This window comes from Haplochromis burtoni, unplaced genomic scaffold, assembly GCF_018398535.1.
Source record: "Haplochromis burtoni strain Fernald_Lab_line unplaced genomic scaffold, NCSU_Asbu1 Contig_137, whole genome shotgun sequence".
NCBI classification, from domain to species: Eukaryota; Metazoa; Chordata; class Actinopteri; order Cichliformes; family Cichlidae; genus Haplochromis; species Haplochromis burtoni.
This window is the reverse complement of record NW_024582498.1, coordinates 395706-412934: the sequence shown is the minus strand read 5'-3', so window position 1 is coordinate 412934 and position 17229 is coordinate 395706. Positions and strand designations below refer to the sequence as shown.

Here is a 17229-nt window from a genome sequence, read left to right as displayed (position 1 = left end):
TGTAGCCTAGAGGAGAGTGAAATTTAGTGTTATGTAAAAAAGTAACTGGAATTTATTTTGAACAGTGTAGCATGTAAACCTTTTTTAGTGGACCGTGCTAAATAAATAATGATGTGCATAATATGGCCAATTTAAAAGATTTTTTTGTATTATTAACTAAAAAAACACATCTGAAAAAAACCCCAGAATGCTATTTGTATTTTTATTAACAGAATTAGGTAGTAGCAGTGACTCACCCCTGTTAGATGTGTGTATATTTTTGGATAATCAATTACCCTGGTTAAAATAATTCTGTAAAAGTAATTATATAATAATTAAAACATTTATAGGACATTTATAGGAGGTTAATGCCACTGGGGGAAAATGAATAAATGAATGAATAAAAATTAAAAATTATAAAAATTTGGTCTATTGAAAGTTCATGTTAGCTGTAAATAATTATCTGAAAATTCTGACTTAATAACTCAAAGGATTCGAGATGTTATTTCCAGATTTAACACAAGATAACATGACATAACAATTTGAAACTTTAAAGTAATAACCCACAATCTTAACTTACTTGATCTTTAACTTACTTTTTTGCAGTGTTGGAACCAAGCTTCAATTGTTATATCTAAGGGCTGTAATAATTTAAGGTTTATATGTTTTCGGTAAGTAGCACAGAGATTCACTGGGTATGGAAATTGTGGATAACGATTAATACGCTAGTAATAAACCCGTAACAATCTGTTACTTAACTACACTCTATTTCCCACAGTGCTCCGCTCTTGAGTGCACGTGTCAATGATGCCAGCAGACCGGACTGAACGTCACATTCCTGCATTCCCTTTTTCCTCAGTGTGGGACGTCGGAGTTGCCACTGGATAGCTAACCCTCTTCCCCCCTCGCTTTCTTTTAGAGAAACACACCGATGACACGGCGGATTTAATCTCTGGAGGCGATCCAAGGTTCGCCAGGAGTTCGCATTTCACTTCGGGTGAGGATTTACTTCGTTTTAAGACAACAGAAGGTGTTTTTCGGTTGGAGCGTTTCAACCGTTGTAACGAGATAACAGTTTTAAGAGATGCGCTGGATTTGCTGCGAGTTGTCTCAGTGAGTGACCTGGTTATGCTGGGATTGGTTAAGCCTCCACCAGCAGACCTGTTGATACGACAGAGTTGACGGAGACTTGTTTGAATTTGTAATTTATAGCCTTTCGGTTACTGCTCCTAAGGGCTAACGCTAGCCGGCTGGTTAGCCGCAAAGCTTGCGTCACCATTGTTACCGGCGATACGCGGGCACACGCAGACACACAGACACACACAACAGGGCGTGGAAGTGCCCCCAGATGTGGCTTTGTTACCTTAACAGGAACAATGCTGTGCAGCTGTTTTCAAAACCTCTGACATAAACGAACCGTCATGTATCGCTTCACTGACCCCGGTACACACGGTACTAGCATCACAGACAGCATGGGCGTGGTTATAAGTGCTAAATTAAAAAAAAAGAAAGCTTAAGCTATAGTGGCACAGGTTGTTAGTCTTTCTTCGGTTTCTGTAACGTTGCGTCATACTTGCTTGACAGGAATCATGGGAACAGTCGCTTAAAGCGTTAAAGTCAATCAGCTGTGCTGAGCTAGCTGCAGAGCAGCACACTGTCTCAGCTGTTGACCCTCACAACAAAGAGTGGATCATCACAGCTGCGACTGTGGCAGGACAGAGGCAGATCAACATTTCTGTCAGATTTGGAACGTCTGTCTAAATATATTTTAACATAAACTTTAGCTCATACTCCAATGATGAATGTGTTACATGTTATTCATTAATCATGCAGTCCTTAATGAGAAAACTTGGCAGACTTAATATTTTGATCACTAGCCGACCTGACTGTTGCTCTTTAGCTCACACTTCGGTGAAGTTTTGCGCATGGCATTCCTGAGATTCCAGCTGTTTAGGGACTGATTGGATCAGAGTGACTTTACTGATTTAAGGAATGTTTGCATGCTGCTACAAGTCAAAAAGCAGAGACCAAGGTAACCTTTTTTAATGCAGACTTAGAAGCTAGACCTATTTTGCATGATTGCATTATACAGGTGGTATTATTAATAGAGAATTTAAAAAAAGATTGTCTGCAGTGATGAAAGGATGTCTCTGCAGTGTATTTACCTTGTCACATTACTGTGATCACTCAGGAGACATATGCTATTTCATTAGAATGCCAAGTGGTCAGTCATGTTCAGCCACTTTCTCATTCTGTACATGTACATGTAAAGTCCACCCATTTGGTAACATTTAGCTGTTGTGAAGATAGTTCAGTCAATTATGATTTGGCCATGATCTGATAGTACATGAGCAAAGACATACTTGGTTGAGATTTGCCTACAGTTGCAGGGAATTCAAGGATATGTATGAAATTGAACTTTGATAATATGCCTATATTACTATCATCAAATAGCTGATCAAGAAAAAGAAAGATCTGATACACTATGTGCCCCACATATGCTCAATAAAGGATACTGTGGATTCTTAATACACATTGCTACAGTTAGGAAATATTAGAAATATCCATCCATTTGCTTTTTCACTTTGTGATATGTTGTGTAGTTAGATTGCTCTCACATTAATATAAAACTGAGTTTTGCTGATCTGTAAATGTGGCCTGAAAAAAAGTTTCATTCATACTAATCTAAGAGTCAGTGCACCATCATCACCCCTGTGATCTGCCATCATGGCGCATGTGAATCCTGCATTGACGTGATGAACGATCGTTATTGTGAACTCTGTCCTGGGAGACCATACAGGGACAAAAAAAGAGAAAAGACAATAATGAAAGGCCGATCTCACCAGTGATGCCAGGGTTAATTTCCATAGCAGCAGGTAACTCTTACCTCTGTGTTGTATGTCAACGTAAGCATTAGAAAAGAGCTAGTGTTTAGGTCATGATGTAGACCCGGTTCCCTGTATGTGCGTGTAGCGCTTTGAAGAATGTGGAGGAGGCACAAATATAGCAGCAATCTTACGGAGAGAGTGGGAGCTGCCTGCACAAAACTGGATCATCCTGAGTCAGGCTGTAAAGCAGAAATCTAGCCTTGTTTCAGTGGGGGCTGCTCCTCATTACATTGCTTCTCTGGAACGGATGAGTGAGTGGGAAATGAGAAAGTGAGGATAGAGTGATTACACGGTTGATGAATCAGAGAAACATACAGCAGTTCTGTGAGAGATGACGGAGCTCCAACATGTTATATACTATGGTTTTTGCAGTAAGCCATTGTGTTGCTACTAGTTGTGTTGTTTGTGTGGTTGATCTCTTTGTCAGCAGTTTTGTCATCATCTCAGCCCTGACCAATAATAGCCACAGCTCTGTTGAACACTCACCTTTGTGCCTGTCTTTTGACTTTTGGTTGCTGTTCACCTTTAAGGTCTCAGGACTGTTATCTACCCTCCATACATGTTAGGAAGCCTGTGAGCAGGTCAGCATGCCCTCATTTGTTTGTCACACCTCCACGCTCGTGTGTCCGGACAGAAGAGCATAGCAATGTGGAGCTTCAATCCCAGCAGTTCTGCAGTACTGCACATGCCCAGTCCATTCCCATTTGGTCAGTACAGGGACAAAGAGGGACAAAAGAGGACAATGAGGCTATTGTTTTAAGTATACACACACACCATTGTACCTCCCCTCTCGTGTGACATGTGCACACACTGTTAGTCTCTTCCACTGGATTCAGGTCGTTCTAATCACACACTTGTACACATAAGAGGGGAAAAAATGGAATATTTTTATATTTTGTTTTATGTAACTTGTATTGCAGTGTGAAAGAACAGGTAGTATTTTATGACTTGAATAGCTCTGCTAGGAGAGTTGATCTTTGTAGAATGACTGTGTGATTTTGCAGTGGAGCGCATCTTTGTAGAAAAAAAATCTATATTTATAAAGTGCCAAAAAAGAATGACCTCTTAAGCTGATTTACATCAGTTGTTCTTTAGAGAACTTTCATGCAGTCGTTTTCAACACAACAATTTGTGGAGGAGAAACTCTTCCAGCGCTAGGGAGATGAATGAGGGCAGGATGTCAGACAAATGAACGGCATTGAGCATCCAGTTAATTTTCAGAGTTAACTGTGGGGATTAATTGCTATCAGTGTGCTCTGAAGCCATCAGCAAAGATCATCATCATCAACTATAACTGAAGCTGAATGTCTAACCTTGAGGCTCCTTATCGCACATAAATTTATGTTTTTATATTGTTATGACTGTAACTTTTAGCTATGTAAAGGGATATTCCCCTTGTTTAGCCCTGACAATTCCCTTGTATCCATGTCATCTTTAGTAGTAACAATAATAGATATACAAAGGCAGTTTTCTCGATTGTTGCCACCTGTTGCTCTGGTAACAGGATTTCTGCTTCTGTTTTGGTGCTGTACTTCCCGATGCCTGTCAGGGGTATCCTGAGGTTGACTACTTACCTACGTTGCAAACTTGACCAACAAGCCACCCCTCTCAGGCTTACGGAGGTTTGAGAATGCCCTTTTTTTGCCTTTGTATGAAAACCATAAGATGGACAAATATAGGGGATGCACTCTCTAAAGTGTGACAAATGTCTGAAAAGAAAATGAAATAGAATTTCCAGTTTCACTACCGAGACGCATTATGCAGAAAAAGTGTCGCGGGAGAAATTGTGATTGATTGGTGCCAGCCACATAATGCTTATTATTATCCCTCGGCTTTGTCAGAGAGTGGCACGCAATGTGAACAGTGACACTTTTTCAACTGCATTTTGTAGGCGATATATTTAAAGTGTTCATGTTTGCTAGGAAAGAAGACGCACTCATCCTGGTACTACCGGTTCCAGTGAATGCAAAATAAGATGCAGTATTAAAAGGATTTATTGGTCATTTACTTATAAAATAAATGAAGCACGTTGTGGAGTCCTGTATTATGATAGAAAATTGTCCATTTGTCATTACATACTGGCAGAGGTGTAAAAAATCTTTGAATCTCTGTGTCTTCAGTGACTGTTAATGTTTCATATGCACACAGGTGTTATTAGTACCCTTTGCTGACTGTAAAGCCCTCGATCCTAAGCAAAGTATGTGGTTGCTCCATTTAACCTATTTGCATACATCTATTACAGCAAGTATGTCTGCTGAATGATTAGAGTCAAAGAAGGCACGCAGCTCTTCTGCTCTCAAGAATAGACTACTCCAAATTATATTTAAGCTCAAGTGTGAGTTTCTTAAGCTGCCAGTCAGTAGTAGACCAGATTAGACGTATTACCAGCTCTCACTGCATGAGGTGAGAACATTGACTTGGATTCCCACTGGGTAGACGGGGTCTCATGTTCTGCTCTGTTTGGCTTGTGAGGATTATGGTTCTTACTGATTGGTTGTTGTGTAACCATATCAAAGGTTGCAAATCACCGAATGGTTTAGGCTTGTTTTTCTGTATTCACACAGTAGAAGCTGTGTTCTTTCCATTACAGCTGATTTCTTTTTAGTGAGTAAAATCCACGAAGAGAGTGACGCACATCACGTGAAGGAGTCCAAAAAGTCTGTTCCGCACTCTGACACTTAAATTGAGTTTGTGCTTATGTGTTAAATTTTCATTGTAGGTACATTGAAACCAAAACCCCCCCTCCCCCAGCCACAAAAACCTACACTGAAACCTGGTGTGGTCCTCGACAGAAATGGAAGACTGGTTGGCCCGTTCAGTACCATTATTTCTTCCTTTTTGTGGATTTTCCATCTTCTTTTTCTGCTGCCAGTTTTAGAATTGACTGGAACAACTCGAAGATAAAAGCTCCATCATGGTGGTAAAGCATGGTACAGGTACAGCATGCACAGGTATAAATGCTGGGAAAGGCATCAGCCACTAGGCTATGTCATAGGCTCAACATAGATCCAGGGCACAAGTCATATTTAAGCTTTAGGAACAATAATAATAGTTTGTTCAGTATCTCATTCAGCAGGCCTGGCAGTGTGTTAATTCAGCACATCAACAGGCTAACTTGTGCAGTGCATTCTCCAGAAGTTTAAGATAGTTACTAATTATATGTATGGTTTTCCAGAAAAGTTCCACTTTCCCTACAATTTGAAAAAAAATACGAGCCTGTGCATATGTTTTCATTTCATAAAATTACATTTTTGGATATGCCCATGCTTCAACGTTCCTTTTGGACCACGATTAACTTCTAAACTAGTTGTGACAGTACTCTTTCATTATTCAGACATTAATTAGACACATTGATTAGAATGTCTACAGCAAAATTGATTTTTTTGTGTGTGTTTATACACCACTCCTGTTGTAAGTTTGCATATATTTTTCCATTAATTGACAAATATATGCACTCTGATTTTGGAGATACATCCAATCACGGACATGCATAGTGATGAAAGTATATCTATCGGTCCTGAAACAAAGACACAGTGTGCAGTCCAGTGCCACGCTGTGTCTGTCTGGCCAGTTTAGTATCAACATGAACACTGCTTCACTTTGGGCATCGATGCAGCTGACCTCATAGTCTGCTTTGCATTTTATAGGGTTAATGTTTCTCTGCTTGCCTGGAGGGTCACTGCCTGAGGTAACCCAGCTTCTCACCGCACATTGTTACTCCACTATTCATGCTGGAAAGGCTTTGTAATAAGTAATAATGTGTGTATTTTTTGGCTGATAACAAGCTGTGAGACTCTAAAACATAGAGCGGCTCAGGTAAATTGTCCCTAACCCTAACCGGAACCTGCCAGAACCACTCGACTAATGACAATGGATAGTAATAAATTACGTGGCTTGTCTAGATTCAACTGAAAGGTTAGGAGGAGACTTTGATGTCTACAATTGTTGTGTACTGATATGCAATTTCTTAAGCGGCTTAAGTTTAGCAGTGAAGTTTGAGGGGAAGCTGGACAGAATGGCAGGCAGTTCTTTGTTGTAACAGCTGTTAGGATTGGGGCAAAAGAGCGAAAAGATGGAGACAGGAAAGAGCAGAGGAGTTAGAGCATTGTGGGTCAGGGGACTGAAAAATGTAGTTTGAGAAGACAGAAAAGAAGAATAGAGAAAAGAGGAGAGAGTGTGTTATACTGTGATGATTCTACAAGCAAATTAATACTACATAAACAGGTAGTATAAAAAAACTCCACAGTGCAACAACCACTGCAAAAATTGCTTGAAATCTGGAGACATGGGTCAGGATATTTTATACTTTCTTACATGGTGCACACAGCTGGAATAAGTGGATTCACACGTGTTTGCACTACTGGAGATACGCTCTGTGGTGCCGGTGAGGGAGTTTGCAGGAAGCAGGACACATGAAGCCTGCTCGCTAGAGGTGAGTGTGCTGGACCGTTAACTGGACTGTTTGCACACTGGCGCAATCCAACATTACACAAACTTGTAGTAAAAAGCTGGAAAGTTTTAGCTAATGCTAAGCTTCATTGTGTTGAACACTTATCTGCTTATATGCACCTCGAATGCTTATGCACGTTTGTCTGCAAACCATTTTATACTACTTATCTTGGTCCAGGTCATATGACCCTGCTGGTCGATGCACATGCTTTTTTTGGAATGCAGTCTAAAAATTTCGCCACCCTGTAGTTCTTATCTATTTTAGAATAGCTATAGTAAGTAATTTAAACAAATAGTTGACAGTACCTGGGGTTGATGACAACTGGTGTGTTGAGTTTTTATCTAACCAAATTCCCTGCGCCAGGAGGGGAAGACATTGTTGCAAATCAGTGACTGTTTCTGTCTTGCTCGATACTTTTCTCTTCCCATCATTCTTTTACCGGTCAACCTTGGTTTCATCTATACAAAGAATTTCTTTTATCAGAAAGCTCTTTTAGATGTTTTCTGGCACCCGTGGTTTGCACCTTGTTGCAAATCCTCTGTTTTTACGTTTTTGCATCTCTGACAGTGATACATCTATCTATTTTAGAGCATTCATGACTTGGCAAGAAGCTGAGAAGTTGTTTTTCTTAGGCAAGGAAAGAATCCTTCAATCATCTGCTGTAATTACCTTCTGTAGCCTTTCAGGCTTATTGGTTTTGCTAAGCTGGCCTGTGTCTTCCCTTTCTCAGGCAATTTACCACATTGTTGATTTGGCTACGTTTTTGCAATCTCTCTGATGGGTTTAGTTTGCTTTTTTTTCACTCGCTTCAACATTTTTTTAGACGTTCATTGGGAGTTCTTGTGAAAAGGTATGAAACTACCATGGCCATGAAACTGCTTGTCAGTCAATTGTTCAATGGCTAAACAGTCAACACGCTATTTTTGTAAATCTCCTCGAATTAAAGCTAAAAGTCTGCACTTCAATCACATCTTGATTGTTTGGTCAAAAATCCCCTGTGAAAAAAGTACAAAAATTATGTCATTGTCCAAAAATTCATACATTAAATATTTCAGACAAACAGGTCAGGATACAAGGATGACGTAAGGAAAAAGTCACATTGGATGTTGTGTTAAAAATAGGCATTAGTGCCCACCCTGTAACTACTTCTCTACTCCCAAGTTGAAGATGTTTGTAAAGTATGCGTGTATCATAGGAGTCAGGATAGGCGTGGATACAAAATGCAGCTTATTTAAATGTCAGAAATCTTCTCATTTCATGTGAGCGTAGATAGAAAGGCTGGACGATCATTACTAGTAAGTTAAAATGCAAGCAGGACTTCACAATGATTTCATTATTGTCTGCATCTTTTTGTTATTTGAGAGCTCATATCGCTGATTGATCTTAGCTTGTATGGGGAAGATGAGACCTGTGTTTGGTGAATCTGAGCTGCCTTGCAATGCTATTTGTGTCCCTGACCTTGCAGAGTCAGTTCCTCTGTTTAGTCAAAGCTCTAAGATGGGCCACCAGCCTGCAGAGCTTCTTTATTTGTTATTCCTCACATATACACCAAATACAGTAGTATCCTTTTCTTTGTGAAGAGCAGGTCCTTGCTTTAATCTCCTATCCTTTTCCTGCAGCCTATAAGTACAATAATAGTTTGGCTTTTTTTTACTGTTATACGTGATTGTATTTTATGACTAAACACTTATTTTTCCCTCATGAGAAAAAATTGATTTTTAGTCAATGTAGCCATGAAACAAATCAGAACTGCAGGTTTAGAGTGCTGTGTTGCAAAACACTGCTGGGTAGACTCCATTCCACAGATGCCTCACTCCTGTGATATGCAGAACAAGCTTTATATCCTGAAGTTAATGCCATTGAGATGGACCTGGTGCTTTACTCATCCCCTACAGAAAGCACATAAAGGCTGTAATAGCACTGTAGAAATTGTCATAGATAGCAAGGCAAAAAACCCCAGAAGCTATGTGTATTTTGCATCAATCAAAGGGTCAATAATTGCTGGCAGCTGTTTACCCTTAGGCAGTAATCCCACACTACATATCAAGGACAACAGTAGGACAACTGACTGGATTGTAGCCACTATCAATATGCATCTATCAACATACTGTTGCATTCACACTATTATTGATTGCAGCTCTACTTATTCAAACTGTGTTAAAAGTATTATAAGTCAATACTTTTAACTTCAGAGCTCGAGTGAATAAACACAGTGCTGTAAAAAAAATTAGTTTTGATTTCTTTTGTAATTTTTATGTGTTTCAGATTATCAAATTTTAATATTAGACAAAGATAAGTGGAAAAAAAAATACTAAATGCAATTTTCCAATTATGATTTTTTTTAATCAAGAGAGAGAAGATATCCAAATCTTCCTCGCTTTGTGTGTGCCCTAAACCAGCGGTCCCCAACCTTTTTTGCGCCACAGACCGGTTTATGTTAGACAATTTTTTCACGGACCAGACTTTAAGTTGTCGCGAATAAATACAACAAAATAAAACCAGTACCGGTAACAAAAAAGGAAATGCATTCATAACACAGGGGAAAAGACCCAGGGAAAAAAATGACGATGAAAACTGCTAAAATCTCTGAAAACCATAAATTTCACACCCGAGGTTCAACTCTCGCGGCCCGGTACCAAATGACTCACGGACCGGTACCTGTCCGTGGCCAGGGTGTTGGGGGCCGCTGCCCTAAACCTAATAACTAGTTGCACCACCCTTGACAGCAAGAACTGCAATTGAGTATTTGTAATAACTGGCACTGAGTGTTTCACATCCTCGTGGAGGAATTTTGGTCCACTCTTCTTTGCAGAATAGTTTTAATTCGCTCACACTGCTGGGTTTTCAAGCATGAATGGCCTGTTTAAGGCCATGCCATTATCGGATTTAAGCCCAGACTTTGATTAGGCGTCTCTTATATAAGTTTATTATATATAAGTTAATTTACCATTAATTTTTAATGTCTGAAGAGAGTTTGCACTGTCCATGGTTCGTATACAGTGGGTCCATGTAAAATAGTGGTTTACACATTCGATTAACACATGACACATGAAAGGTTGCTGGTAGAGCAGTGGGAGACACAAATCCTTTTGGGGTTCCATGAGTAAGGGCGTCTGGCATAAAAATCTGCTAGGTCAGATATGCAGAGATACCCGCTGTGGCAACCAGCAGGGAGTATCCAAAAGTAGCAGGTTGTTACCGGTTTGGCTGAGGACATAGCGAGGGGCACAACTTGGATTGATTGGATTGTCAGATAAATTTGTTGCCTTTTTGGGCTGCATATGAGTATGAAAAGTGTTAGTTTCAGTCTTAAAATACACCAAATACCATGAAGATAACAAATGTCTCTTGAGTCAGCAATGGCAACGAAAAGGGACAGAGCAGGGAAAACTTGTAAACCTCTGTAGAACTTTACTAAAGCCAACAGTGCACCCTTTTATGGTGTGCAAGTTTGCAAACAATCTCATCATAAATGTCACAATATATTTCCAAAACTGGATTGAACAACTAGAAAAAAAGCCCTCCATTGGTCAAAGCCACAGAATTGTTTGTCCTTCCTTAAAATGGGGTCTCAAGTCCATGTACCAAGCATGACTGCGATAGCTGTGACCCTACATCCTGTTAGGCAGCTTTCTCAGTGATTATGATTGGCAATAATTGCAGCAAGTGACATAAGATCCAGTATCGCTAAAAATTCATTAAGGAAGAACTATGCTTGATTAAAGCAAACTAATTTTACTCAGACATATGGTTTAAAAGTTAAAGGCACCAAAATGGACCCCCCCCCCCTTTTTTAAACCCTTTAGTTGTACTGCACTGCTGGCAAGGCAGACACCATTGTTTAACAGGTTCTTGCTTTCCATATGCCCCAGCTCTCTTCCTACACTCATAAAAAGCATCCTGTCAACTTGTGCATAATCCTGCTAACAAACAAAAAGACAAACCAGAAAGCAGTAGTGAAAACAGAGTTACCTCGGCAGAGGTAACAAGTAGTGAATCACTGCATCTATACGGAGATTGGAGAAAATATGAAAGCATGCAAACATATATGTAGATATATGCATGGGTGTGCCAGGGGATGCTTGTACTTGTACATGTGTGCATGCATTCATAAACTTGCAGGTCCCGTGTTGCTGAGCACACACTTGGTTTGAGTGTGCATATTTCTGTAACCTACTAATTGCAAATCACCAGGCTAATCAGAGCCCTGGCATTAATGTATGGTGGATTATATTATTGACACGTATGGATTACAGTGCTGACTGTGAGTCAGATGTATAACATGTTGACCTGCTAGTGTTTGTGGAGATTCAGGTTACTGTCTCTCAACAACAGTTCAGAACCTGAGGTCTGATCTTCTAGTGGAGGATGTTGATGTTATTTGCTGACTGTTCTAAATTTGTTTAGAGTTGTTGTTATGCTAGCTTAATTTAGAAATGATCCTTCCTTTGTTGTACGTCTGTTTGAAAAACATTGCTCTTCATGCAGTGCAGAAATTAGTAAGATCAAATTTGATCTTGGAAAAAGAGATTGCAGAATATGTTTAGGAAATACCACTCCCCATTACTCTGGCATTAGGCAGCACTGTTGCATCATAGCCAAAACAAAGCCTTTAGACTTTCTGTAGCTGACTTGTTGGCTGCAAATGCACAGGACTCCCCAGCGAGTCCCAAGGGCTCAGCAGATACCATTCTGCTTGCTCCAGCCATAAATCCTCTTTGCATGGCTGGTGATCAAGCCGTGATGTAAAGGAGCTTAGTAGCAATAGACAGACAGCCAGGAAGCTGCTTCCCTGTTGGCCGGGGGTCAGGTGATCACACAAAAACACTGACAGGAGACAGAGGGAGAGAGACGGCGAGGTAAAGGTGGGAAAACAAACTGACATTGAGAGGTGTGTGAATGGTGACAGCCAACAGGGTTTGTGGAGCAACTTTTCAAAAGTTGGATTGATAAGCTGAGTGCCTGCCTGGGCCTGCTGTAGCTCCACCTGAACACAAGTTTTCTATCTTGTGTGTTGGACAGTTTGTTGGAAGCAGGCAGTGCGTGTATGGGTGTTTGCTGACAGCAGGGAGGCTGTGTACCTTCTTCAAATGTCAGGGAGTTGAGGTGGAAAAGGTAAGAAAAATGTGTTTAGCTGTTCCTGAGCTGCAAGCAGTGATTATTTTAGGTAAATCTCCCAGGGATATATTTGATCAAGTGACTCAACAGTTTGTCTGTATTGGGTCGTTGGACTGATGTCCACGCACCTCTTTGACAGTCAGTGTCTCGATATTGAAACATTTCTTATAATGACTATATAATGACTGTAAAAAAGTTGAGCTTCACTTACTCTTGTACATTTCTTAAACTTCCTTTCCCCACAGGTCACTTTCCTTCCTCCCTCCCTCCCCTTCCTCCCCCTCCACCCATCACTGCACCCGTTGCCATGGAGAGCTCTTCGGTGGCGTCTGCGTCGTCCGAGGCTGGGAGCACACGCTCGCAGGAGATAGAAGAGCTGGAGCGCTTTATCGACAGCTATGTGCTGGAGTATCAAGTGCAAGGGCTTCTGGGAGACAAGGCAGATGGAGACTTGGACTTGGACAGTAGCTGCAAGGTACCCCAGGTTAGAGCTATATCACATCAGCAGTACTGTATTTGATTATTCCAGGCCTTGGTGGTGTCTGTGGATTTTTTTTATCTTCCCAAAAAAGACTGGAAGGTTTCTCTCTGTGTCAGCTGCCATTAGTGTTGTAATGAATACTGTGTAAATAGAGAGAATGTGGAAGGGCATTCGTCAGAGATGTACCACGAAGATAGATTATTGGGTTAGGGTGGTATTTTGAGGTTAATGTCAGAGCGTTCATTGTTATGAAGGTAGCTGTCTTTTTACCTAGTTAGATTACCATGGTAACTAATGCCAAACACATAATATGGCCCGGAGCAGGTTATGTTCTGAGTTTCAGTTCGCAAATGACTGTGTGAGAGCCACATTCTCACAGGCTCTTACATTTTTGGTATGCTCTATGTGCCATATAGATTCTCTGATGAAGATATATGTTTATTCACAGTTTTCTGCAGGATCACTCTCATTTTATTTGTATGAACAGTGATTTGGCATTTAATGATTTAGGTTCTTTATAGATTGGTATCATCTAATACTGTCTCTGATTGGCCGGTTTTGCACTGAAGAAAAGTAAAATAACACATCTAATCTCAGACATTTGAAACAGAAATTTAGAAGTTCAACTTCAAATAGTGACTTGACTGATTCAGGACGGTGATTTAACTACAACATGACATAGAAGCTCAGTAGTCTTGCTCTTATATGCGAACACAACAGAATCTAACCAGTTGGCATCCAGCTGAATAGAGTTCCCCATTGCAAAGAGACACATCTCAGATGATCTCATTGAAAGAGAAAGATCGATTCCAACATGTTGGCAATCCGTCTGCATTTATGAATTAGATATATTCAATTAGTCAGTTATTTGCAGGCCTTGCTTTCCACCAGGGTGACCTGTGCATGTGCCATTTGATCAACCAATGTACGGCCAATCACTGGACAACCACAGATTATTGGTAGCTGAGTAGCTGTCCCTATTTTTATTGTAGTGTGACAGAACCACAATGCAAAGAAAGCATGGCAGTGTTGAACTTACATTGTAGTTCACCTTTAGCTGCTTCAGCTGCCTTGACCTAGTTTATTGGCTGCTACACAAACTATACACCAGGCTTTAAGATTTGGTCAGAAACATAATTTTGAGTCCGTTTTAAAAGCAGAACTTCAAAGTAAATTTGAATATGCTTTAATAAGACTTTAAATATGCCGTAATTGTTAACCTACCTACTTTGTTTTCTCTCTTCTTCAGTGGACAGATGACTGCAATGATAAGAAAGATGGTAGCTGGACATCATCACAAGGACGAGGCACATCTAAGCCAGTAAGTGTTTGTCTGTTCACAGCTCTATCTTTGCTAAATAGAGGTAGGGATCACCAGATACCCTGTGATATGAAATTATCACAATATATGACTCACAATACAATATTATTGCAATTTTTAACATTTTGCAAGATGCTGACCGTTGCAATAACATATAGTGGGACTTGTCATGTTTTGTCCACCGCAAATGACATTACCGGTACACTTTGTCAACATCTGTTTTATCCAGTAAGATGAGATAAGTTGCCTCACTTCAATTTTTTTGTTTGCTGGAAAATGAGCATATCGACACTGTCGCTAGCATGTGCTATAACTGTTGCTATAAGATGGAATCAGTTTGCTAACAGTCTGATACGAGTCATTGAATGGGGTCAAGTTGGCAATTACACGCAATCTGTTTCTGATAATATAACAATCAACAGTGATAAATTGTGAAAAATCACATATCTGTTTCTGTTTACCTAGACAGAAATTCACATTTACCTATTACAGTTGTATTCAGCAACCAGCTGGTAACCAGTTGAGTATCCTTAAGTTGTGCTCATTGACAATGACTTATTCAGACTGATGGCAACACATCTGTCTGCATTTGAAAAAACCAGATTATTTGCAGACCTTTGACAGTCTCTCTAAGTCTGATTACACTCAGTCCAAGTCAGACTGCAACTGCTTGCAGACAGGTAGCCTCCTATCAGTCGATTGCCTTTATGCTTACCATTATGCTGAACATAATGTAATGCTGCTGTTGTGTTAATATAAAGATGTTAAATCACTAACAACCAAAATAATTTGGATGCCTAAAACAATAATACAAAAGCTTTAGTCATTGTAACACATCTCCTAGGCAAGGTCAGATGTATACCGTTGCACATAGTAGTTGCTGATCTGAAAATAGTCCTAATTTTACCCAGTGCACCCTTTCAGTCTGCTCGAGCTGCATATTGACTTACTCTCTGGTCACTGGATCACCACAATGATTAAATCACATGTTTTCCTTCTCGCTGTTCTGTACATGCTCGTCCGTTTTCTGGGCTCTGTCAGCTCTTCAGTGTATGATTGAAAGAGCTCTGTAACACCAACCCTTAGTCATTCATCTACACTTTCTACATTGAACGCATGTTCATAGTGACTGTCATGGGACACTATGACACTAGAACCAGTAATTAAAAAAATACTAAGTGAGTTACCAGCTAGTTAGTCTGTTAAATCTGAGTCTGTGTGTGTCGCTCTGGTGCGTTCTCACAATGCAGATTTTGGTGATTTTTTTATTGTTGTATTGTTGCTCTCCAGAGTTGACTTTTTAGCAGCATGGATTAGAATGATCTAACAAAATAAAGCAGGGTAGCTGAGGTCAATCTTTTTCCATTTTCCATGTTCAGCAGGTTTTGACATTGACTATCTAGAGCAATGTTCTAATATATATACACACACAAAGCATAAGCAAAAAGGAGGAAAAATGGAAAACCAAAAACAAAGACCATAATTTCTTTCGTTAACTCTCTCAACTCCACAGGATGAATGGGAACACAGCAGTAATGGCAGCACAGGTTCCAGGCCCAGTTCAGGGTCCAGACCTGGATCTGGCTCACGATCTGGCAGCAGGGGGCACAACAACCAGTACAAAGGTTCTGCCAAGGTACAGAAACACATGGGTTTGTCTGCTTTTGAGTTGGATTAACTTTCTGAAAGTGCCTCACTAACATGACTTTAATCAAGATGAAAGTAAATGGAAAAAAACCCTGATACCATGGTCATTTGTGCGTTCAAGCTGTCAGAACAGATTTAGATGCTTCAATGCTCCAATTTATCCTCTTTAAGGAATTTCTCCTCCTGAGAAGCCAGGTTTGCTCTCATTTGTCAGCTGGTCCAGCAAAATGAAGGCACATTAGTTACATTAGTTACTTACAGAGCAGACACCACCTTCAGTGAGTTGTATGCCTACAAAACATTAGACCAGGAACACGGGGAGCTTTGAACAGAGATCACTGCATTACACAGTACATGATAATGTAATGCCCATGACCATTTGTTTCTCTGCCACAGCAGTTAATTTTTCAGTTCCATCATGGTAAAGACTGAAAAGGTCCTGAGCCAAATTATGAAACCTTGTAGAGAGATAGACCATTAAAAAAGCAGGGGCAAAGGAAGAGCCAGTAAAGCTTTGGTTTACCTCAGCAGAGGAAAAGTTTGGAGGTTTCCTCATGTCCTGTTGGTTAATGTTAACATAAAATCCAGATAGGCTTAGTTTGTGCCACAGGACAAAGTCGTTTAATGAAAACACGTTAACATACATGGATTCCTTTCTTTTCTTTTCTTTTTTTTACTGATTTCAAATCATTCACTCATTCAAATCACTGATTTCATGTTTCCACAGTTTCTGATTAAAACTTTCACATAGTTCTGACATATTGATATACAGTCACAGCTATTGGTCATGTTAGCCACATTAGCTGCTCAAAATCCTGAGAGAAACAATTTCCCTTTTGTTAGGGATATAACAGTAGTCAACTGGGTCTCGGTTTCAACAGCAGAATGCTTCAGAATTTTAGGCTCTAAACACTGCTAACAATGAGGGAATGTAAAGCAGGAAGCTGCTCATTCTCTACACAAGGCCTTGCTTGTTGAGGATTTTGCTTCTGGTTATGGTTGGTTATGGAGTTAAGTCTAGGCAGAAACGTCTAGGCTACAAATGAAGTCTTTCTAGAATACCTTTGGAGGAACAAATGATTTGGAGGAGGCTTGTGAAATGTTACATACAAGTTGAGTAATGTGGACATGGGATTGGTGAGAAGTATTTTGTAGTCATGCTGAAAATATTCTTTCTTCTTTTTCCTTGTGTGTTATCTAGAATGGCAACAGAGAGGGATCCTTTGACATCCTGGGGACAGACATATGGGCTGCTAACACAATGGACTCACATGGGTAGGTACCTTTCTGTTTTACACACCTGTCTGCCGGATATAGCTTTTGGATGGTCATGTGACAGACAGTA

The 17229-nt window shown here is 40.1% G+C and overlaps 1 protein-coding gene across 4 annotated transcripts in view; it reads left to right on the top strand.

Moving 5' to 3' along the window:
• Positions 1–761: 761 nt before the first annotated feature.
• Positions 762–17229, top strand: part of ctif (CBP80/20-dependent translation initiation factor) — a 61569-nt gene continuing 45101 nt past the window's right edge. For 2 of the 4 annotated variants that reach the window (XM_005931231.2, XM_005931229.3), the window contains exons 1-5: positions 763–976; positions 12681–12919; positions 14166–14237; positions 15751–15873; positions 17086–17159. In XM_005931231.2, coding sequence (XP_005931293.1) covers positions 12743–12919; positions 14166–14237; positions 15751–15873; positions 17086–17159 — 446 coding nt within the window. In that variant the 5' untranslated portion in view covers positions 763–976; positions 12681–12742. Of the gene's footprint in view, positions 977–12339; positions 12433–12680; positions 12920–14165; positions 14238–15750; positions 15874–17085; positions 17160–17229 lie in introns of those variants that run through there. The other 2 variants (XM_005931230.2, XM_042224379.1) reach the window with 2 other exon arrangements.